We start from the raw sequence: 25,997 nt of genomic DNA on the forward strand, positions 1-25,997 counted from the left end.
TGCACAGAAATTACATAAAAAATATAAAAAAATTATCAATAAATATATTTTTTTAATATATTCGTATATTATATTTGTTTGATACAATATTATATTTGTTCAAGAGATATATAGATATATATTTAAACACTGAACATTAAAACTCAATTTATATTAAAATATCTGACATAAAACATGCATTATTATTGTTGAACTTTTTAATAATTCTATTTAATTTTAATACATATTTATATGTATGTTTATTAACTTAAATAATTTTAAAAGAATATAAAATGTAAAAGTCTAATTTTTTTCGCAAAAGAAATATTTATTTTAAGCATTAGATAGTATTCATCGCGCGCGTGCATAACAATTCTCGATAAATTCTGTATTCTCTTCTTATCGATTTAATTCGTCTATAACGGTATACATGTCGCTTTGTTAATTTAGGTCATTTATTGATGACTCTTTTGGTATCCATATCTTCGTGCTTTGTGCTACGTTGTTTTAATAATGGTTCATAATTTGTACCGATTTTATCTGTGTAAGAAAGGATAATTAGTATCGACGTTTTCTGCCAGTAATTTATACAGCAGAAATTGCTTTCTGTCAACATATATGATCGCATGAATACCTGCAATGTGTCCCTTATAAACAAATGACTGTTACAAAATTTGCAAAATTTTATTTTTTTATTAAAAATCAAATAAAAAAAATTATTTATAAAGTACATTTTAAATGTTCCTTATCGATTTTATTTCTTTTGATCTGTTATAATCTGTTACTAGGAAAGTCTCGCGTACTTAAAATGAACAGGTGTACCGTATTCATAATACAATTTTTGGTTCCGGTTAATTATTATAAATAATGACCATTTCCAAGAAATCTTATGTATACACATGTGTGAACCTACACACTTTATCCAAAGAACATCCTGAGAACGTTTTTAGGACATCTCATAAAAACATATAAATATAAATGTATAATAAATTAAAATATCTGCTAGTATCTGAGAAATAAAAAATGTATTAGATGTAATTAAGTCAAGTTCTTTTAGTGCTATTTCAATAGATGATTTTAAAAATTGTTTGTGACATGTTAAATGTAAACGTTTCTTGAATATATTAAGCAAAATTTTTTTGTAACTTGTTACAATTCATAAAAGTAAAAAAAAAATTAAAGAACAAATTATTAATTATCTTAGCAAGTTCTTAATCAGGTAATACAAAAAAAAGCTACACAGAAAAAAATAATTAATTTTTTAGTAACTTTGAGTAATTTTTACATTGCAAAAATAGTAAAAATATTCTGGCTATTTTTGCCGAACTTACGACCAAACTTTACTTACTTGAAAATAAATAAAGATACCAAAGACGTAAAATGAAAAGTACATTACAATTATAGTAAATTCATTCAAGCGATTATTATTTTGCAAAAGAGAAAAGTAAATTGTGCATAAGTGGGCGCCTGTCTTTATATGGACCTTCCAGTTCCATAAAATTTATTAGAATTCTAGACCATATTACTTTACATTTTCTCCGTAAATATTGATAGCAAAAATTAAATAAAGCTAATCTAACGAAAATTAATTAAGCAAGGCTTTAAAAAGATAAAAAATCTATTGTGCCGTTCATTGATTACGTTACGTGATGCAATCGGAGACTTAAAATTTACAAGCCTCTTGCATAGTTCTACTTTTTGGAGTGTCTGTTGATGCAAATCGGGCACTATATTGTATATCTCATATGTTTATTAAAAATTCTTTACAAAACTATTTTATATCAACGAAACAATTTTGATTAAAAATATCTTTGTTTTACATTTAATAATCAATGGAAACATATATTCTATTGCCTTGAAGATGACTGTACAATTATTGTAATTAATTTATCACGGTACGCAACGGCAAGCACGCGTATTATATATAATTAACTCCATCACAATAATTAATTGAAAATCTCCTTAGAATCTCTTCGTCTGTAATTAGTCGGACCAGATTCACCAAAAATATTTGTCAGTCGGAATTTTATCTTGTCCCGAGGATCCGGCATTCATTCTGAGAAAATCCTTTCGGAAGTACGGCCGATTTGTCACAGGCGTGCGAACTTCCAACTTCAGTAATACGGAGGTATGAATGTACGTAAGCATTCAAGAGCTAGTGAAAGGAGACGTCATCACTGACTTTAAGTGGGAGGTAAAAGAGGATATGAACGTAGTTTTGGGTGGGGAGTGTGTGCGCTGCGGTGAGAAAATTTGAAGCGCGAGAGGAGAACCTGGATCGCTTGATCAGGTGGAAATCTTCCCGTTCTGCAAACAAGTTGCATCTATATCGGATAATTTTAAAAATTGATATGAAGATCAATTGGCCACATACATGGCAAGAAAGCTAAAATACATATCAAATTCACGAATCACAAAGTAGAAGAAATACGAATACGAATATAAAAAATAATATCTCGTATGCAGTCGTACCAAGCTTTGACTCTGAAAATATTTTTATCTAATAGTGTCAACATCTGACAACGATATTGTTGCATAGAAATGGCGAAATACATCGTAATAGTTAGTATTAACGTCATCATCAATACTATCAGCATCATTGTTGTGTCTACGGAAACATATATGCACGTACTGACGTTGCCGTGACGAAGAATCGCGACCTACCATTATTAACATCGTTCATTAATGCCATGAACTTTTCACAATGATAACGAAGATGCTACGGACGTAAGAGATTCTCGACCGGGGATAACGAATCGTGTCACGCCTTCGTCGACAATTAGCGGAATCGCGCGTATGGCCGCGCTACTGACGCACACATTCATGCGCGCTCTACACAGGCGGAATGTTTCTATGCTATAATTACCTTTATCGACAGATTCATTTTATCTGTAACAATACATTTATATGTTGCGATTTTTACGAAGAACATGAATCAACTACGTACAGTTCTACGACGTGAGGACGAAAAAAGTGTTCACGTGCCAACAAGGATATCTTTCGCGTAATTACGATTTCAATATAATAACTGAACATTTTTATTTTAATTCTATTTTCATCTTATCATTATATTGCAAATTGCTTAATTTTAACAAGTGATATCAATATATATGTGTTAAAGTAGATTTTGCTTACAAACAAAATTGCTTCGACAAAGTAAATAATTTATTAGACAAATAATAAATTATGGAGATGTATAATCGGAAAACATTTAAGAATATTGATGCAACTACTTATCTAAATATTTCATACTTTGTTCTCTTGAATAGAGGATTTTCTTTTTCCTCGAATTGAAACTTTATGTTAAGAACTTTTAGTCTTATACATGTATAATACATAAAATAAAATGGAGTCATCTCTTCACGATACTTGGATCTCAAATCAATCTTAACAAATTTTAATTGCCAAGTGCAATAAATCTCAGTATCCATTTGAGATGCTCGAAATCACCAGAGAGGCTCGAGAGATGAAACTATAATGTACGGCAGGTCGATCGTGAGTCGACGTTAGCATCGTTGGATGAGTATTGCCTACTACGTACACATAGTGGGGACAGATTAAGGAGGGGATACAAAGTTGATCGCGGGGAGTTATGAATGAGTCGTGAGTCCTGTACTACCAGATCTTAAATAGTGGGGGTAGCGTTGGAGGACCAACGTGCAGGAGAAGGGAAGAGATGATGGACGAAGGAGGTGGCGGTGGCGGCGACGTTGACGAAGAGAAGGAGAAAGAATATAAGACGAGAAGAGGTGAGCAACTAAGCGCGGGTGATCGAGGAAGGGCGGGAATGGTGGGAAGATCGGCCGAAAGCGGGGTGCGGGCCACGTGCTCGGTGACTTTACAGACAATCGTATATAGGCACCGGTCGACGGAGTGGCCAGTACCATACACTGACAGTCATACACCGGGGGCGCACGAGGTGATAGAAAGAGTGAAAGAGTTGCTGTTCTTCGAACAGGAAGAAAGAGGGAGGAAGGAAGAAAGAAAGGGAAAAAGACAACGGAAAGGGGACGAAAGAGAATACAATAGATAAAGACTGCACGACAGCGAGAGGCGATCCTACGTACGTCCAAGGCAGACGGATAGACCACCACTACCGTTCCCCCTTAGACAAGCTCACTCCTACTATAACGACAAACGATTTGCTTCGCTCGCCTTCTTATCCTGTCTATTCGCTTGATTGACCGCGTCTCTCTTCCTCCGTACCTCGGATACGACAAATCATTCAGTGACCGTCCAGCATCTTTCCAAAGCAAACTTACCTTTTTAATTAGAAAGTGAAACACATGAAGGCCCCTGTGAAGGCGTGGGAAACGATAAAGGAAGGAAACAGACGATCGGGAGCGAGGAAGTAACAGTGAAGGGGACAACCAGAGAGGGAGAAACGTAAAAAAAAAATAGAGGAAAACGCACGAGGGCCACCCTTAACAGTGGATATCTCTCTGATTCTTTTTTTTTTTCTTGAATACCCCCGCCACCTTATCAAGCACCCACCCCCCCCCCTCTTTCTCTCTCAGGATTCCACAACCCCTCTACCCCCCTCATATAAGAATCAGTGCATCGCGTGTGCTGGGACCAGTGCCAAACGGATTGTGAATCTGTGCAGACTGTTTTTCGATTGTGACAACCCTTCGAGTAATCGGAATCGGTGCCGTAACGTAGGACCGAACGTTTCTGAGCACATTCATACGCACCGTTCACAGTATCCATGTCTATATACATATGCAGATATATATGTATATAACGCACGTGTATCTATTACTTATATACATCGCTGACGTGAAGAGACCCGTGAGGAGTACACCGGCTTTACTCCTGCCTTGAGGCTGTGCGTTCGCGAGTGCCCACGTGATAGTGCTATGCGATCACGATGATTGTGAAGAACGCGATAGAGAATCAATCGATGCCAATGGAGATCATACTCGCCCGCGATCAGAGGACTACGTCCCACCGGGTCCATGACCATACCATGCGAGTCAACGCGCTGACATCGAAGTCGGCGATCCCGTCTTTGCAACAGACTAAATATCAGGACGACATTGTCACGAGACATCATTGCATCAGAGCGATAACCGCGAAAACGCTTAAACGAGAGAAAAAGAGTGATTCGCATCTCATGCCAACATTTTATCACGATCGGAGAACACGACATTCTAATGCATCCTTCAGCGTACTCAGATCTCTAAGTAAGTCGATGTTACCATCACATATAAACAATTATAGATTACACAGCACTTGATGCTAGCAACCGTAATTGCGAATGAACGTCGATATTGCAAATGTTAACGTTGTAAAATTAATATTATTTGCTTTAACTAAATTAAAAAATAAATCAAAATTTTCTACATTTAAAAATTGCCGATTAATACATTGCACATCAAAATATCATGTATATTATAATACTTTAATACGTTATCAAACGGGCTGTAGATGCAACATTGATTGACACGTGAAAAAAATACCTTTATTGTATTCTTATATGCAGACAATATATGCTACGTCGATTGATTTGAGGTTGTGATGACAATGTAGCAAAATGCATTACATAATTATTTTAATAATATTTCGGGTGTTGCATCGTACTGTTCTATCTAGCAGCGTGGACGTTGTCAATATAAAAGTTGCATCCTCTTTCCGGTTGCAAGGCTTTCTCCGAATTGATTTAGAAATCATATCAGGATTTGCTTCATTTGCATCAAGTCAGTTGTTTATGTCCCTCACTCCTTATTAACCTTTCGTAACATTGACGCGGAAATATAGGCTGATCTTCGTGATATCTACCAAATATAAATGTTGTACCCCTAGGATTCAGCCAAACTTTCCATGAATTTTCATACGTTAGTCACAATCCAAAATAAGAAATACCGATTCGTATGTGTAAAAGTAGAACTAGAAATCCTATTACTTGGCTAACGTCGATAAACTTGATTGTGACTCGCAAATCTGCACCCAGAACAATATGACCTGATGGTAAAACCCGCGTGTGTCTCGAAACCTTAATCATTAAACGATGGTTGTCCTGTGATAAGTGCTATTAGAGAACACTGAGTGCTAAGTACACTCATCGATTTACAAATATACGTGGTTTTGTTTGGTTAGAACTTTTTTTTATAACTCACAAAAATTATTATTTTAACAGTTTTTTTTTTATAATATGTCTTTGCGTGCTCTGATATTCTGATATTTTTTATAACGCTAAAATGTAGAAATATATAGTTTAGTAGATAAATATCTACTTTTCGTGTCGATAAAAAGATAAAAGATGCGATATACAATATAGAAACGTGATATTACACTTTTCCTTTTATTCAGTTCACCGTCGCTCATGTCATTCTCTCTTACGACTTTGACGTCATTTTCGAGCATGCCGATGTGCGTATTAGTCATCCGCCTTGTAACGGTCCTCCTTATCGATTCTTCGTTTACAAGTTTGCGAATCTTGTGTCTATACGCGTTTTTATTTACTGTTTTATCTCTGCTCCCTCCAACTTCTTAGTAAAATCAAGAAAGATGTATAATATGTAGGAGCTCTGGATTTCCCGGAATGAATTCAAAATACGGCACGTGCCAGGACGTGTGGTATATTTGCCTCCGTCCGCCCACCTGTTGAACAGCGATGGTCCTACAGGTGGTTTAAATCCTTAGGTTCTACGAACTGTGTGAAAAGACGAATCGGGTGGTTCATTTTTTAGACATCTTGGCTAGATGTCCAGATACTTTTGTACTTAATAATCAGAAAATATATGGCATTTCGTCCGTCTCATTGTTAAGTAAAACGGAACTTTTTTAGCACAAGTCGATAACTTCATATTTATGACAGTGGCAACCTAACGCGCCATTCTTTTATGTCAATGAGGAATTGACAGGGAATAATCTGTAATAAATTGTCGAACGTATATGCGCGCCGCGTATTGCGACCTACCGCAACGTGCTTCAGTCCGTAGACACGAACGGAAGAAAAGGGAGTAGCGGGTCGGGCGTAATGGGGTATAATTGTCGCGAGCAATGCGAGGACAGTGCGTCATTACCGCATTTTTCACCGTCTTTCTTGTTAGCCGACAGCAGAGATGCGCTTTGCACCGGTGTTCACCGGCTTTGCGCGCCATACTTTTTTCAACGCGGCCGCGGGTTCTTAGGAATTTCGATGGAACGCCGTCGTTGAGAGTCGTCGTTGAGGTAGGCCCTCGCGGTATCGGCAATATGTAGACGGTACCAGGGAAAGTATGAAGGAGAGTAAAATAGCACTAAAGTCTATGAATGTTCCGAAAATTATCTCTTTTCTCGATTGACAAAATAAAGTGACCGTGACGAGAGAGAAGGGTGTATTTTTAATATATTTAGATTTAATCCGTTTCCTTTTTAGAGAATCAAGCAAATTAAGGAGGTATTTGTTACATGATGGATTGACAAATCTATGCGTTCAAAAAATAATGTTTACTAGCGATAGAACAATAATAGTTTTTCACCATGGACAATATCAGTATATCGACGTATTTCTGTGAAAAACAATTAAGTTCGCGAATTTCCTGAATTAGGCAAGAGTAAGAGTTTTGAACGGCAAGATCTTGCAACCGGCTTTTGAATTTCTTCTCGAAAATGAGAACTTGTTTGAAAGTACGTCTATAATATCGTGTTCCTTTCTCCGCTGACAAATTTGACCGATCGTGGAACACTAATCGCATAGCAATTAAACGTTCCAAGAGAGAAAAAAAAGGCGAAGTAATTAAAGAAATAAGAGAAAGTAAACGCGCGATGTCTTTGAGCGACGAGTAAGGAAATACGATTGATAGTCGAGATCATTTACGTGGATTACTGCTTTGCGGCGCGATAAAAATACTTGCAATACGAACGGCTATTTCTCGAGACACACAATCTTTTTCGTATATGGGCGAAAAGTATATTGCAGGTACACACGTGTTTCTCCTAACATCATTAGCAGACATTAATTGGACGCTTTCCGCGAGGATTGTCGTCCTTTCGAGAATACTTCTCTCTCTTCTTTCTGTGCTGAAAATAAAAATATGCTTCTATCGCTACGTATTGGGCTATTATAGTTACTAAAAATAGGAATCGAGGCAACATGCTTTTATAATACGCGTCATCGCAACGACAATGCACCAAATTCACTTCCTGTTTGTTTCTTATTTTTTATTCGACGTATCGTAGACGACGGTTGCACGACCTATCTATATGAAAATACAAATTCCAGCAGATATTAGTCGCAATTAACGCTTATCGCGCCTTTGCGGTTCTGCAAATTAGTAACGTATCGTGCTCGCGTTAAAAATTATGGCAATGTGTCGCCGCCGTTGGCCGACACCGTTTTGCGCCATCACTTTGGGGCGCAAACTTCCCTGCGGCAAATTGCTCTCTCATCGCAACGCAGAACGCACTTAAGAGCCGCTCATTAATATGCGTTAAGTGTTCGAGGCGTCTCCCCATGCCCCGTCCCACTCCTCGTTTTCTCTACATCTCGCTCTTTTTCCGTCTGCATTTCTGTCTCCCTTCGTTTGTACGGCGCGTCCGTCGACTGCATCATGCGTTCATGCACATTAAAATTAAATTCGTTAGCGCCTGTGGTTGGTGCGACACACCTCCGGTTTTCGGTCGCGCGCCTGTTCGTCCCGTCCAACTAACGATACAAATCGAAGAGCCGAAGCTATATAAAACTTTGACTCTTCAGTATTTCGAGACGATTTTTTTCACTGTTTTGGAATTAGGACATTACTGATAGTCCGTCATAAGTGTCGAAACACGATAAACATTGTCAAATAATATCGATAAAGTCAATTAACAAAAAAAAAAAAAAAACAGATTTTTATCACCTAATGTTCTTATTATAGATCATGATTGACTTCAGAAGAAAAAAAAACACGAGTTTTGGTATAAATATGTACAAGTAACTAATAGAATTTATAATATTGACAAATGTAGAATATCGTGAAAATTTGATTTAGCTTGAAATAAACATAACACTTAACAGTGTCCGTTCAATGTATGCATCGTTCGATTTTTTGAAACTCCTTTGAAACGGTGGTAAAGAGAGGAGGGGGGTGGGAGGGGAACATGGATTAAACGCAGGCAACACGTTGTATGCGGTGGCTTCCCGTCGTTATACATCCTTCAAATGCGTACGCAACTGTTGATGGTTTGTCGTCGTACCGCTGCACGTGATCCGAGGCCCCTCATCAAGGGTCGTAACTCGCGTAATAATGCGACGACGAATTCGCGGGGACGTAATTCGACGTGCGGTGATCTTGAAACTGCCGGATGATCATAAGACGGGCCCGATCGGAATCTACCATTTAGGCGCTTACTATCGACGAGTGAGTCCCCGAGGGTGGAAACAGAGGGCCAATGAGCCGGAAGCTCAATGATAATTTCACGCAGGCATCTCGCAGCTCTCACGTCAAATCGTGATTACAACCGAACATTGAGCAGTATCTTCGGCTTTTTCTTTTTTTTTAAGACTCAGACAATTCCGTTAATGATGCCCCTACACAAGTTAATCTTCATCGCGAAATGGGTCCAATCCCATGGCACTCGTTCGCCCCTATATACGGATCTTCGATGGAACTATATTTTAATGTAATTGTTTCCGCAATCTTTGTAGAACTTACTATTGTATATATTATTTGAAATGGCAAGACGATACAATTTTTAAAAAATATACCTTATAAATCGTACTGATTATTATGTATACATAATGCATAAAAGAAAGTGTTCTTTGTTATAGTCAATTGCAATTTTATCTAAGAAAATATTTTAATATTTAATTAGCCGGTTATTATAGTTGTGCTTTAGAATAAAAACGGATTCCACATTATGAATATTATTATAGTAGATATATTAATCTATAATTTAATTATATCTATAGTAACTGTTAGAACAAGACTGTTAGGACAAGAAATCTAAAGTGAATATTTCTATTTCCAGGGTTAGGCAGTGCATTGCTGATACTGCTAGCGCTATCGGTGCGAAGTGCTCCCGCCATGAATTCATCCAGCAAAACGGATGATATGAAATGGGTGAATCCCTGTGGCGTCTCTACCAAATTACGAACAAACGGCTCCAATCCGGACATTGCTCAGTTGGAGGACCATGATCTTCTCAATCAAATAGTACTCCAAGCGAGAACAGCATTGAAGCACGCGCAACTTTTTAGAGACGATTTTGTAAGTAACAGAACACTTATTTCTCTCTTCCTCGCCTTGTCGTCCTCTTGGAGAGTTTTGGATGCATATCTTCTCTCTTTCCGCGTGTATCTATCGTAATTCACGTCGATATCGGTGATTTTATTAAACCCATCAATTCTTCGATAATTATCGATGTGACCTCTGAGAGGGGATCAGGTGGAGTGAGGAAACCTCGAGCGGAAGACGGTTATGGTAGTACTTCCGGTCATCCAAACGTTCGATCGCAGTTCCACGAGTCACATAGATCTTTCAAGAAGATCCTGATATGTAAATAGTGCAGTGTCTTTACATTGATTAAAACACGCCTCGTTAAATGTAATTTTGTTTTTGTCTATTGAAAAAATATAGTAATGAATATTATGGCTTACTTTAAATTTGTAAAATGTATATGTAAATTTGATTTCAGCACAGTTATTGTTAAATTTACCCTTTGCATTAAATATATTACATTGTAAAATTTTTATATTATATTTTGTCTAACAATTTGATAATTGTTTATTCTTTGCTTCATTTCTTACTTTATTCAGATATTGTATTTTTAAAGTTGCGACTGTATTTTGAATTCTAAAAATAGTAATCGATTTTATAAAGCAGATAGATACATAGGACAGCGAGAAATTTTTATTTCGAAAGAATCTTCTCGACCAATCGTACCTTATTATCTCTAGTCAAGGACAATAAATCACGCACCAGACCCGAGCGGTTTCTCAAGGTTTCTCTCTAGAAGCAATTCAAAAAAAGAGATAAACTCGAAAACCACAGAGATGATGTTTCGCATTCCAAATTTCATCCGTTTATCAAGAAAGGTTATCAGATTTTTTCATGTGTAATTCGCTCGAGACGTAACTGCATTTGTGTGGTTGGCGTGTTTCAAATATATGTAAAAAAATTCAGATCACCATTAAAAAAAAAGACGCGAGAAAGAGCACGAGTCATTAATTCCTAAACGATTCGGCGTTTCGCTAAATAAAGGCTCAGAAATAAACACTCATGATTAATCGCCGAACAACATCAGTTAAGACTAGACAAAGACCGTCCTCCACTCGCGCAAAGCGTGTTTACCTAGGCGAAGCGTGTATATGACCGAGTAAATTAGCATTCGTCGCGTGCATCGAGAAAGGGTATTTCTGCCTCTTCACATTGTAGGGGCCGTTTCGCCCCGAGGCTCCGGCTAAAGGCGGTTAAAAAGCGTTCCCGTTACATCATCGCGCGGCGCGATACCGGATACCGATGTTTTCTAAGTCAGCGCATAATCCGATATCATACCGGCCGCGCAACTCGCTGCTACCCTTGACAAGAAAGACAATAAATTGCGCACGTGTAAATGCCTCGCCACTTGCGACACATGAAAGATGGCATGGAGAAGGAATGAAGTCATAGTTGAACATGACGACAGGGGAGAATCGAGTTACTCTCCATGCTCGCGGCGAGGCTGAGAGTTCCAGGGGCGCCTTCCTCCGCTGATATCGACTTGCGGCGACACACTGTCTGGTGGTCCAGTGTCTTCACCGTTCAACGCTCGTTATCGGTTCAGCGTAGGCCGTCTACCGGCAAGGAGAGAAAGGAGTAGATTAGCCAAGGATACTGAGAACGGCGGAAGTCTCATGGCCAATGTATCTTTCGCGCGCGTGGCGCGAACGCGAGGAAAGTCCGAAGCGGACCTCGCGATTTCTCGCAACTGACGAAACTATTCTTCCGAGAAGTTTCCAAGAAGCTCCGGGATAATTGAAAATCTTTAGAGCGTTGACTCGACCGTGAATCTATCTGTTATATCTCGTCTTTCTGCTGTTCGTCCATTCACTTCATCTCTAAATTATTGTTTTCTCATGACGCCTACGCCGCCGGTTCGTCGTCTCTATACGCTGACTGAACAATTTATAAATCGAGTTCGAACTCTCTGCAATATGCAAATCGCGATAACGCGACGGATAACGTCTGCGTTTTCGCGCGTGAGCAGACGCCAGTACGTGAAGGAATCGGATAAAATATCGGAAGTGGTGGATTCCAATAAATCAGAATCGGAAGCTGCCCCTCTCCACCGCGCATGGGCATCTATACGACACACTGGCACACCGCTTGCATACTAAAGCCCAGACCGGATATACAACCTGCCAGTGCATGTACTTGTCTCGATACATACGACACATATCTCCTATCATGGTGTACTGCTGTACTCCAATGTCCACTAGCGTCGTTCCTTTGCGCAATGACATATTTTCCGGACGCGTGTGACCATCGTGATCGTGCGAATGCTCAATCTATCTTGCAAAGTCTTGTAAAAACGGATTCGCATTATTGTCACAAAGATTGAAATTAACTTAACACAATGTTTCTATAACGAAAGAAATCTAACAACCCGTTCAATCGATGTGACGCTGTTAAAATTTATCAACGATTAGAAATTTTCTATCGAGAAGAATCAAAGAACAATCTCCATAGGACGCGTCGATATCGCGAACGATTCGATCAGCTCTCGAAGTCGTCACACCGAAATTTTATAACTTCTAATAAGCGGTGCAGCGGTGAAGCCGCGCTAGAAGAAAGACTGAAAGGCTAATTGATTTTGACGGGTCCTCGGCAGCGCCGCGCGGAGTCCATACCTATTCTTGCCAGCCTACTTCCTGCCAGCTTCCAGCCCGGTTTTACGATTATTCGTGCTCCAGTGTGGCCGACGAGACTTTTACGAGGCACAAAAGACCCGCGCCACAGATTTGTCCGCCGCCAGTGGTTGTTAGCGACAATTCCTTTCATTCTATCCTTTTTGTTCCGCTTTACCACCTTCCCGTGCTCATACCTGCTCTCGCAATCTTGCTTCGTATTTATATATTTCACAGCGAAAATGCGCGAAGAATATTCAAGCTCTTTGAAACGCGAAACAAAGATCGCGGCGATCGTTTTGGAACTTTGGTGACTTCCAGCACCGTTTTCTGTATCGCATTAAAACAAAGATTGTTGTGGTGGCTCGATTTTCGAGCAGCTTGAGAGCCATCGCGTGAATGTAACCAACACATCATAAAACGCGATGATGAAAACGAGTTCTTTTCGGCACCTGAAAGGAGGAAAGACGAACGTCGCCGGTTCAGCGGAGAGCTCTGTAGGTAGACGCGTAGGTCTCGTTAATGTATTTATTAGAGGACACAAAATTACCGTAAAATTCCGTTTAATTACCCATCAAATTCCTCATTACGTATACCTATGCGCCTAGAAAACTTTGCGGTAGATATCGTTATTATTAGCAATAACAGTCGATGACGCAATTGATAGCCGATCATCGTGAGTATTTAATATTTTTCGATATAAAATGATGGGCCTAAAAGATATCTTTGTATCCTCTTGGACGCTTTCGTAACGACCGGGGCGTGAGAAGGGCCGATCACCGATCGGCGCACGAGTGCCCGCAGGTACACGATCGAACATGCCATAACGAGGGAATGAATTTAATGAATGACTACCGCGATGCCGCCTTTCTATGGGCTACCCTCGCCAGCCACGAATTTCCGTCGCTGTCGTGCCTTCGAAATCCACATTTGTCGTCATCACGTATGCTTACTTTCCACTTGGCTATGCCGATATTTTTATTCGTTAACCTGCAGGTGAATTTATAAACTTGGTTTTTTTCCGCCGCGTCACATGCGTTAGACAGGACAGTCCTCGAAGATATATGATTTATCAAGCTATGCAATGCGTAGTTCTTCGCAGCATGGTTCTTAGGAATGTTGTTTGCGATCGAAGGTATTATCGCACTCGCAGGTCGTACGAGAGTAGTAAGAGTAATACCGTACGATGATATATTTCCATTCCTGCTTGAGATAATGGTGCATGCAACGCGTTATCTACATTAAAAACAATCCAAGATATAAGATCAATGAGATCACGTCATCTTTTCGAGTGTGCAGGATGTACGACAATATTTACTGGACAACGTGTATTAAGGCGAAAGTTCTTTTGTGAAATGGTTGTTTAAGTCTTCAAACCATATCACAATTGTTTGTCATAACAAGAGGCCGATGACCTACTCTATAGCTTCGAAGGCTTGAACAGAACTGAAATATTATTAATATGTGCCGTGTAGCACGAATAAAGATGATATACAAATTACATAATTATTTTGCAATACATGCTCGACATTTATTTTATAGAGTAACGGTTATAGGGATTTATTAATTCCGTAGAATGTAACAACGAGTGCAACGGAAAAATTTCCAATATCAAATTACGAATCGTATGAAAATAAAATGCGAGAAGTGACTTCCAATATGTTACGCAAGCTGTGTGGCACGTTTCCCTCGCTCTCTATTTCTCGCGGCACTTCCGGACTAAACGGATGATTCATAATGACTCGTCCGATGTAAGCGATCCCTGATGGGACAATTAGTGTGTCTCGGCCGGCGCCCGGGTTTCCAAGTAATTTCTGGGTAAAGGACTAAATCGGCTTTTGTTAGCTGACCCATGCCGGTATTCCCGAAAAGTCAGCGTGCCGTCGTCGTCGCCGCCGCCGCCGTCGCCACCGCCTGTGGCACGCGCTCTCCCGCGTAGAGAACCGGCACGAACTGCCATGCGTTACTCACGCGGCAGTTCGCACGGGCGGCTGCGTTTTCATCGTACCAGGAACGAGGGATATCGGGAGGACTGATCGTATACGAGGTGTTGCACGACGGTATAATCGGTGACTAAACTCGCTCACGTCCAGTGGCGTCGCTCCGTCGCCAGAAATTAACGCGAGCGAGTCGGTACTTGCGCTGGCGATAGTGCTGGCACAATTGGCGGATACCTGGAAATACAATAAGAGCAGCGCGGTGCACTAGTCCGTGATCCTTTCGCGAAGTAACAATATAAAGTGACAGTGAGATACACCGCTGTCAAGTTTCAGAATCGCCAAACGTTGCTGTACGCATTGCGTTCTTGCTATACACTTCCATTTTTATATATATTTTCTTTCATAAAAAGACTGCACAATATCACATCAAAACATGCATATTATCATAAGAAATATTGATTAATGAAGAAAACGATTTGCTATCAAATAAACGCGATTACATTACCTATAGCAGAATGACAGCGACATGTTTTTGCACATGCCTGTCACGTATTGCTTTATATACCTTAATCTATTCCCGTGCGTAACGAATACGAGAGATATGCAGAACGATATAGCAATAACGCGACACCCACACGGAATAATTTTTCTCAAATTTCCGCGAGATTGCATGCGCTAAGAGGACGACGATGAGGAAACTTGATATAGCCCCGCACATCTTTCTTCGATGCCGCGGCTCCTTTTTTGAAAAAAACGACGCATCTAATCGTGCCCACGTTTTTCTTCTATGATTTTGCAGATCAGACAAACATTCAAGACGGATTTCGCCAGCCTTCATAATTTGTGGAGGAAAAATCATTACGCTTGGCTGCCTACACGATCTGAAATACCCAAAGAACTGGGAGAGGAACTGGACGAGATGCATCTCGACACATTGGATGTACGTGACGCTACTGATAACATCGTGCCACTTTATTTGCATTAACGATCTATTAAAATACAATTTATTAGAAACATACGTATATACATGGATCTATTTCTTTCAAATATATTTTTTTTCGTGGCGTGTACGAATTAATTTATACGTTATATTATATACCTATAACGTGTTGTGAATAGATGATTAATAGTGCGTTCGGATTTATATATTTTCAGATTAACAAGGCTCTGGTCGACGCATATGAATATATGCAGAAATATGCGGTGGGCTTAGAGCAGGTAGTCTTGGATCAAAAGGACTATCAGCCTAAATATCATCAGAAATTCACGGAAGCCGAATGGAAACTTCGAGCGGTAAGTTTAGACGGATTTCGGGATCAAATCCGTTATCTTCCCAAGTAATTATGCTGAGCTATAAGTATTCGATCTGTCGTTCTTTCTCGGCGTGCGGTATAAAAAAAAGGAACGGCTGTGCGCGACTTTCACAATAACATCGGCACAATTAGCCTGAATTATTCTGCCTTTTGTTGCCGCAAGCACGATAAAAGACGTTTCGCCAAGTTTTACGATCGTTTTACGTAAAGGTTGAGACGTTAAAGATCGTCACTAACTGCCATTTTATCGACCATTCCGGCGAATGGCTTTGGGCGCGCTCAAGTTCCTATTGGAGTTTCCTGCGTTTTTTCAGTTATTTTTGATGTGCATCGTTGACTTCGAGAACACAGATTCTGAAAGATCGCTGCAGAAATCAGTCAATACCTATAGAAAATTGTTAACAATATTTATACCTTGAGCTTTGTATTTATAAGATATATTACTTTTGCGGCGATCAACTTTAAATTAATAAGAATTAAATTTATAAAATTAGAGTACATAGATGTTAAAGATTGCAAAACGTTTGCAAACTTTGCTTTAATGCCTCCATTGTTAGCTAAGAAATTAATTTACACAAGTGTATTATCCAAATATTACAATGGTTTCTAATATCATAATGTTTCTCTTTTCTCAGGTTCTTTGTGAGATCCAAGTTGCTTTAGAAGAGCGTAGCGTAACGCGACGACCGGACGTCACTCGAGATGTCATGACGCCTGATTTCCGAACGATGACGGATATGACGTTCCGTGACCTGCGTGACTGGTTGATTTTCCGTGAATATATGAATGGCCTCGAGTACGTGATCCAAGTATTTTCGCATCTACGTTTACGCCTATAATGCGCAATCCTAAAGATCTGTACGGCGAAAGCCGAAGAAGGGCTACCAGGGCGTCTCTCATGTCGAAAAATTAGTGACGCCTCCATTTTCCTGAGATGACATAGGGAAGAGGATAGAAGGAGCAGAGAGTATCATCTTCTGATTATCATGCCATCGGAAGGACACGATTTTGAGAAAATGTGCAACAAGGATTGGGTTATTTGTTGGTATCGACGATAAGGAACAATTGATATTGTCGAATCGACTAATATACCGCATCATAATGTCCACTTCTATCACTCTGAGATAGAAATCGTCAATGTTCCCGATATCTCATCATCATCTTCGACACTCTTTTAATGGTACATTATGCGGTACCGGACACAGAACAGAGTAAAGAAGAAAAGGAAACAAAGATTAAAAAACCGCGCCATATCGTTGGCCCATAGGCTTTCGCCGTTGCAATTCACGGCAACATAAACATAATCATCCATATTCACATACCACACAAACTATGATTTCGCGCGAAGATGCCCTACAAACGCGCGTATAATTTTGATTTTATATGCAAGAAAGTAGGTATATATATATATGTATAGATTCAATGGCTCAATCATTCAACACGAATGTAAAATAACTTTCGTTGAACGTAAAATAATTCTCGAGATAACAATCACGATTATCTACAACCTGAGAACGTGATATCCGTTAGGCTCGATATAATTGTTCTTTCAACATGTTATTAACATTGAACACGGCTGTAATTTAATTGGCTTAATTTTCACTAAGCTCTCAAGATTTTTAGTGATACTTGTCAATACGAATAAGATTTGTAACAATCAGCCCTACTAAGTGATTGTTACACGAAATATAATACACGTAAGATTGGGGCGATCGATGAGAGTTAAGAGTTGTCACACGAAAATTTCACGAAAAATTTCAAATTGATTTTTTTAGCATGAATATCCACGTAATGTTTTGCTTATCGTAGTAGTATGAACATTTATGATACCTAACATTACGAATTCTATGCTCAGTGCGTAAAGATGAAAATGATTGTAAGTTGGGAAAGAAAGTAGCTAATAGAAAAGACTCTTGCTGTAGGTTCATAATGAAACGTAATATTTTGAACCTCGCAGTAATTTAGATCTCTTGTGATTGGATGAGCGTATGTGTTACATTATGCACACAAAAATCCCACAACACTGTTGAAAAGGCCTCTCTTCGCTAGCGATTCATATTCCATACACAATCTTATATAATAATTTATTGACTATATATGTATATGTTTATATATAATATAGTACATACGATATTATATATACAACATTATATATATGAAATATTAGTATATCCATATTTATTCAGATTATTTATTTTATTTTTATAAAGATTTTACACTTCGATTAATTGTATTTAAAGTATCTAGTTGAGCTTAAAAGTGCCTAGTGTATATGAAAGAAAGAAGGCTATATCACATTTAAGACCCTGTACATACGTGCAATTATTTTGCCAGTATGCGGGGTTTCATTATTACTATCATCGCGTGCAAAAGGAGAAGAACGCATCCGCGCGACGAACGTCATTTCGTGTGTCGTGTGTCGCGCTGTTGCTATTGCTTCTCTTCTTGACGTACCTTCGCAGGGTATGAGAACTCTAATCAGAAACTTAACGAGGCTCGTTAATTTCGCACTTTTGATCGCAATTATTTCACTCGCGCAAATGAGATCCTTCTAGTATTATATTTTACTCGATATTATTCTTTTAAAAATATTCTTTTACGTAATCTTTTTTTTTTATGCAGACATCGACTTTTTATTAATAATATGCGAGACTGTTGAAGACTATTGGCAACAGGGTATATCATACATATGAAGTTTTTCTTCATCAATTCAAATTTATAATTTTATTCACGATTCCATCATGATACTATTTTATGACAATCAATATATATTTTTTTACGCGTACGATATACATTTTTATATCACGATCTACTCCATTTAAAATATTTTTATAAATTTCTAAATCAGCTAAATCATGTTCTAATATGTGTGTGCATATATATTGTATATATACACACATATCTTACCCCCTTGCAGTCTTCAAAACTAATACCAGAAGAACTTTTTTGGTACTTACATAGTCGTGTGATCGTCCTTTCCGGTTACACTAGAAAGTTACTGTGCGATCATTTGCAAATAAAAATACATCCAGATATGCATTATCATACTTAATTTCCACGTCAGTCGCAACATATAAATCATATGTACAAGTCCGAAGTATCATCGACGCAATTTAATGCGCAAATCATTATTTATACGCACACATACATTGCATAAAATATATTTTTATTTTCTTATCATCGCGTCTGTGATATGCATCCTAGAACATCCCTCAGGCGACTAATCGTTTATTTTCGAATCGATCCACGCTTGCTTCCATTCCAACAAAAAAAGAGACAGAGAAAAAGAAAGAGAGACAAAAAGAACAAATAGTAGTTAAATGTTTATATATCAAACTTCTATCTATTACTTGTATTCTTGAAATTATTATTTATTATTTTAAAAAATATACGCTCGAATGCACTAATAAATTCATTATTTTATAAGTACTTTTCTTAGAGGTTGAATTAATCTTGCAAAGATTTTGCAAATTTTAATAAACACATGTTTTTTTAGAAAATATAATATAGCAATGTTAAAGATCCAAGAGTCGATTGAAATTAAATTTGTTTTTTAAAAATAGATTTGATAATTTTTATAACACTTTGAACTCATTTCTCTGTCTCTTTTTATCACAATATGAATTGTAAAAAATGCATGGAACATATAGATTAATTACCAGCGTGAGAAGCTATATACGGTCTATAAATGTTATCATTTATTGCAAAATTAGATAATTCCCATAATTGTAAATAAGAAAATATCGTGCAGGACCGTGAAGATAAAATTTTAGTAATAGGATAATCGCGTTCTATATATCGCGACACAAGATAAATTGAATTTGGATTACTAGTGCGATCGCTTCATGTATTGTACACAAACGATCTGATAATATAGTTTAATATAGTAATAAACTGCAAATTACAATTTTATGTATAAATATGTAATCTGGACACGAGCCTCTCTCCTCAGAATGCTCGTTCTGTTGTAGCATATTAAACCAAAGATCGTTCGATATCTCGTCGTTGTTAATTTAACATTACCTTTTTTGCCCTCCCCTCTACAATTTCCTCTAAAAAAAAAAAAGATAAATTTAAATCACTTCAGAAATATTTCATATTTGATGAATAAATGCTACAAAATATTAGCTTACTAAAGAAGTGTATTATTCATTAATCATTAGAACAAACTTGTTTCTAACATTTTTCTAGTTATGTCATTTTTGCATATTTTATTATTTGCTTTTAAACAAGTGTTTTAACAAAGCAATTCTTCGATCATTGGCACGTGTTGCTCGAGCATTCGGCTCGAATATTTCAACCTGACCAAACGGGATTTGCCTTTTCCCATGATCAGTGTCCGATGCCGTGTCTCCGGAGCTGTCGACGTCGTCGGTGTTTGAGAGGAAACGCGTAAGTACATGATCATCGGCCCAGGTACGGCTCTGTTCCAAGCCGCCGTGTTTGCGCACGCTGTTAGCTCATTGTCATCGTTCGTCCAACTTACTTTCTCATAAGGATTTCCACTTCTCTCGTGCTGATTTTGTGTTTAACAATCCCTACCCGCCTTCCCTTCAGAATCCCCATCCCAGGTGGTCTTCCGAGCGCCGCCAAGGTGTCAATGTTTTGCCTAGCCATTAAGATCGTTAGCCCATCTATGCTGCGTTTGACAGCCAAAGAGTAATACGATTTTATAATTTTATAAGAAATCGGAATAATTGCTTGTTGAAAAAATACTGTGTTATTCGGCGTATAATTTGCAAGGAAATTTTTTACTCAAGTTTTGCCTTGAATTTTTTTTTTTTTTTGAACATTCCTCATTATCGTCTGCGTGTGCATGTATGGTATATTACATATCATTAATAACAGATATTATTAAATATATTAAGTTATAAATTATATTAATGGAAACAATACTAATCGTGGACAAGCCTATAATAATAATACAATATGATAAATAATATACTGTAATGATTGCATCAAATACCAAAACACAAATGTATTTGTTATACTAAACGAATGAGACACTGATAGTTGTCGATGAGGCTTCTGCAAAGGAATTCGAAAAGTCTGGCGCATACATACCGGAGAGAACGTCAAAGAAGAATGGCGCGCCAGTGTCTTCGCCGGTGGCGCAGGTAGGGATCGACGATCGAATCTCATAGGGCAAGATATGAATGAGACGTGAGAAGAGACCGAAAAGATCGGTCAATGCTATGAATGGCTGGGAAAACTGCGACGTTTTTATCCTTTGAAATACGTTTTACCTCTTCGTTTCTCCTATTACTATTCTTTCACGTTTCTCAGTTCCTCCATCAACGGCGGCAATATGCCGACGGTGATCCTTTTGCACTTCGCTCCAAATGAGTCCTGAGAGTGGTCCGGAATCTAGCCCCCGACGTTGCCTCGGGCAAATACTTCGGCTCCTTTCAACTTGAAAAAAAAAAGGAAATATACCAGACCTCGTTGTAATTAGGATAGTGCGCCCGCATGGACAGCTATGGCTACAGCGAGTCTTCTCCAGCGAGCCACTCACCATTCATTCTTCTTCATCACCCGCTGTGTAACTCGTCCTGTCCTTCTTCGTCCTCGCTTCGTCGAGGTATTCTCGAATACCCAAAGGCATCCTCCCACTATAATCCTAGTGACCCTCAAGAAAACTTTCAATAATGTCGAAACAAAAGGTTCCAAAAGTTGAGTTAAACCTCACAGCTTGTCGCGGAAACAAACAATCGACTGTGCCAATGAAATGTCACTTGAGCGTATTTTATATTCATTATTATATATTTTATAAACAAATTTACTTACTTGTTTTATAATATTATTACACGGGAATAATTTTATTGTTAGGAGAATTTCAAAATGTCCACGCACAAAAAATGCAAAATCGTTAACATATAATTCGCGTATGTTCTTACATTTGTATTGTATAATACTCTTTTTATAAAGTAATCGCCCTTTATCGATTTTTTTTCCCTCTGATAACAGCGAAAATATGCGGAGAGTGAACTTTTGTAGTTGCCAATCAAAATAACCTGAGGAAAACGAGCATGGCACACGGTCAGCCTTAACTGCTGCTGATTGAGGGGCGGTGCTGTGCTAATAGGTTCCATCCCCCGCCCTCCTGCCATGGATACCACGTTCTAAAACAGTCTAGATTTATTTCACTACTAATTTTGCCTTGTTAACCGATAGACTAGTACAAGGGGTCTATTTTTATTTCGTCAGCAAAACGCGTGCATGTCCCTCATCACAGCTAAATAGATATTAATGGCAACAGTTGCTCGAAAATAATTCGTTTTCAAAATATACGCATATTATATTTCGCATGTTTACTTTTTTAATTCTTCTTATTATCTATCCAAACTAATTAAATTATTATTGACATTTATGATATGTAATCAATAATACGTGCTACATCCTTTAATCCTTTCAATCACTAAATTTATATGTAATTTTTTTTCGCTAAAACAACATTTGCTAGTAAAATATAATTAAATGTAGACAATAAATGTGTACAGAATATTAAAAAAACCATGCTATTCCATTTAAAAATGTTTTAATAAATCCGAAGAAATTAATCATTATCTATCCAGAAGGGATACTTAAAAAAGTAAAGAAAGATGTATCTTGAAGAATAACGTATCTTCTCTTAAATGTTATTGCACTAAAGACAAGAAGTATGTATTAGAAGTATAAAACACGAATTATAGAATTATAAAATTATGTCCCGTGTTAGCGATTGCAACGCGTTTTCTCTCGGTCAACGGTAAGATGGCTTCAGAGAAAAGAGGTACCGTTCATGGGAACTGTGAGACCGCTTCCTAGAAGAGTGAACACGACGCAGATATCGGTCGAAAGAAAGGAAAAAGAAGGATCATAGCGTCGAATGAAGAGGGACGATCGGCATTATGGAAATACCGCTCTTTCGCAACATCGGTATCGCCCTTGTACGTGGACGGCGTTTTTACCGCGGCAGCTCGGGGCCATCGTTTTCGGCAAGTTGTTCCGGTCGAGCGAGATGCATTTTGTCGTGAGATAACATGCGGATTCGGGCACGTGGGTGGGACGGCGATAACCGGTGAAACACACGAACACTTTTAACAGCTAATTGCCGTAGATAGGAACGATCAAGAAGTTGACCGTGGAGTCGTAGTATATCGTCGATCGTTCTCGCAAAATGCATGGGAACTAAAGCCATCCTGACCGGTGCATGCGTCATCATCAGCCATATCCGCATAGATATGCGAGACGGTTTCAATTCAGACGATGCACCAAAATTGATTGAACATAGTCGCTTTCGAAAGTTGCCAACGTAAAGTGCATTACGAGAGAGTAACTTATCATGTAACGTTGCATTATAACAGTGCTTTTGTTTAATGCATGTCATCAATTCCATTAAGAAAAGATATTTGTAAAAATATATTTTGCAGTGAGAATCTGTAATTTTAAATGGGATATATTGCTTGAAATCCGGAACTTTATGAACTTATCCGGAATTTAAACTTATTACGTACCTTTTTTAAATATTTTAAATATTAATTGAATATTTATTATTTATTTAATTAATAAAGTATAAGAGATCTCCAGTTAACTTTATATTTAATACTAAACAATTAAAAGAGTTTTTTTACTCTTTTCCTTCATTCATCTTCAATTGTCTTCGTAATGTTTCTCACGAACAAAAGTTTCAGCGATCATTACGCATGGTTACACATCTTCTAGATTCTTAGGGGAAGTAGTCGAGCTGGTAGTGGCGGCGGTGGCGAAGGTTTGAGAAGGTAGCTCGTAGCAGGACGGCGAGGTCGCGACATCGTGACCACGGCCAGCCACTGATTTACATATTGTCCACCGTTGAACCAGCATCGCGGCTCTTTGTTTTGGAATGCCTTGCCGAGAGCGAGGAGAGGAGCCCTCTTCTCCATCGCGCTTCTGGGACGTTCTCTTGGTCGCTTCTGCCTTGGTAATAGCGTCCAGATCCAGACGCCGGTGCTATCCGCCGAGCCACCAACGTCGATCTCGCCGAGAACTCTGAGAGAAGGCGTCGAGGTAATGCATTCTCATTTTTCGAACGGCGACACCCTTACTGCCGTTCCCCCCCGGATGCACACGTGCAACCACAACGATTCTTCACTGATTAGAATGTTCTTTCTCTCTCAAGCGTTCTGATTTTCTATGATAGCGTCTTGAAAAATTGTGTGAAAAAAGCGCAAAATTATAAAAATGATAAATATATAAATTCATATAAAGCACATGAGTAGAAAATACAAAGATTGCATTTTCCGTTTTAAAATTATAATTTTTCTATATCTTTGCACAATATTGTACAGAAAAATCTGCTTGACATATCAGTTTTGGTAACATGTTAACGTTGTTGCTTTTTTACATTTTCCAATTAATTATTCGCAAAGCAATATAATCGTATGAGACAATACTTTGCATTTTTTTATATAACAATCATAAAAAATAATTTATCAAATTTAAAGGATTATACAACTCGCTTGAGTTTGTAGAAATTGATTTTAAGGGTATTCTTTTACATTTCTACTGTTTTTTATCCATAGTGCTTGTTACGATCTTCTAAATTTATGGCATATAAGTGTCCTTTCAAGTTTATGATATGTATTCACAACAGTAAAAAAGAATAATTACTAAACTTCTTTCACTTTTCTTTTCTAAAAAAGTACAATATATAAGAAATGAATTATTACCTCGTCAACTTAAAAGGAAAAAGCAGGACAGCATTTGTACAAAAAATAATGATTGTCCAACCTACTTAATTACGAGAACTAAAGAACGTTGAGAAAATAATAGTTCTGTAAAAAGTGAAGTAACAATCAAAATTCTCCCAAGGTGAAAACAATAAAACCTGCAAGAAAAATAACTAATATAACAGTCACTTAACATTTTCGTTTTATTTTGCTCTAAGTTAGATAAATAGGTCTAGTTCGTGATCTTGTCGACGGTCGACCATCAAATCATGTTAACATCCGCGAAACGACCGACAGGAATTCCAAAAAGTCACATTACATCCGGTCAAAAGAAGAAGGCTGTTTCGAGCAGGTATGCTCTACAGCTTCTCGTGAGACCTGACTGAGACTAGATCAGATTTGTGTTATTTATTGTTAAACGAATCATCAAGCGTATGATTACTATGTTAAAAATTTCAAAGTGCAGATGCAACGATAATAAGTTTCTTTCTTCTGTCAATGATTTTTTCATTTTTCTATTTTTACATAAATAAACACATAGAGAAGACAATTGTAAAGAGACACCGCAAAATAAATTCAAATTTCTATTTTGCGTAAATTTAAATTTTCCTTGGGAAACTCAACTTTTGAATTTCTTTAACGGTTATATCCTCCGATACGAAAACACGTAAAATATGCATAGGTGAGGAGAGACCTCGTCGGCAGGATAAAACGAGATCACCCACATGTGGGAAAGTGCGAGGTTTTACCGTGGGGGGTCTTAGTCCTCTTCTATCCTATCCCGCGTCTTGTACCTTCTCTCATCCTTTTTTTCTCGATCTTCCCACTCCTTACTTCGGAAAGCTGTGTCGGTGAGCTCTATGTTACACCGGAATGAGTGTCCTCTTCAAAGAGTCGGAATATCTCCAAAAAAGCAGAATGAATAGCAAAGACGGTTAGCTACCTTTATCAGGTATTCATTGATTGTAAAACATAAAAAGAGACAGAGTGTTCTACATTGACGTAGATCTCTTCGGAGTCACAGTAGGTTTTTGTAGGCTTACATCGCGAAAAGGCTCTAATATAATACAGAGATCTTTGAAGCGTTCCCTGCAATGCGGAATCGTATTTCAGCACAGCGGATGTATAAGGGTCAATAAGTAAACGTAAAGTTCTTTGAAGATGACGACGTTGAATAATCAGCCGGTTGTATCATCACAACATAAGATCGATGTAAAAAGACCATTTACTATCCTATGATCATTACTATCTTCACTGCTCAATGGATACTATTAAAAATAAA

The 25,997-nt window shown here is 38.1% G+C and overlaps 1 protein-coding gene across 1 annotated transcript; it reads left to right on the plus strand.

Annotated features, from left to right (window-relative positions):
* The first annotated feature begins 247 nt into the window (after nt 1-247).
* On the plus strand, nt 248-20,022 carry LOC105194690. Its single transcript, XM_011159751.3, has 5 exons — nt 248-5,165; nt 9,916-10,154; nt 15,512-15,652; nt 15,868-16,005; nt 16,661-20,022. Exons 1-5 carry the CDS (start codon nt 4,850-4,852, stop codon nt 16,862-16,864), a joined length of 1,038 nt encoding a protein of 345 aa, XP_011158053.1. The 5' UTR covers nt 248-4,849; the 3' UTR covers nt 16,865-20,022.
* Nucleotides 20,023-25,997: the final 5,975 nt, after the last annotated feature.

This window comes from Solenopsis invicta, chromosome 16 (assembly GCF_016802725.1).
Source record: "Solenopsis invicta isolate M01_SB chromosome 16, UNIL_Sinv_3.0, whole genome shotgun sequence".
Classification (NCBI taxonomy): Eukaryota; Metazoa; Arthropoda; class Insecta; order Hymenoptera; family Formicidae; genus Solenopsis; species Solenopsis invicta.

Bases quoted from the DNA above. Each gene is read 5' to 3' on its own strand.
- LOC105194690 (XM_011159751.3), top strand. From the start codon at position 4,850: ATGATTGTGAAGAACGCGATAGAGAATCAATCGATGCCAATGGAGATC. The intron at 10,155-15,511 runs GTAAGTAACAGA...ATGATTTTGCAG, and splicing joins AACTTTTTAGAGACGATTTT to ATCAGACAAACATTCAAGAC. The intron at 15,653-15,867 runs GTACGTGACGCT...ATATATTTTCAG, and splicing joins TGCATCTCGACACATTGGAT to ATTAACAAGGCTCTGGTCGA.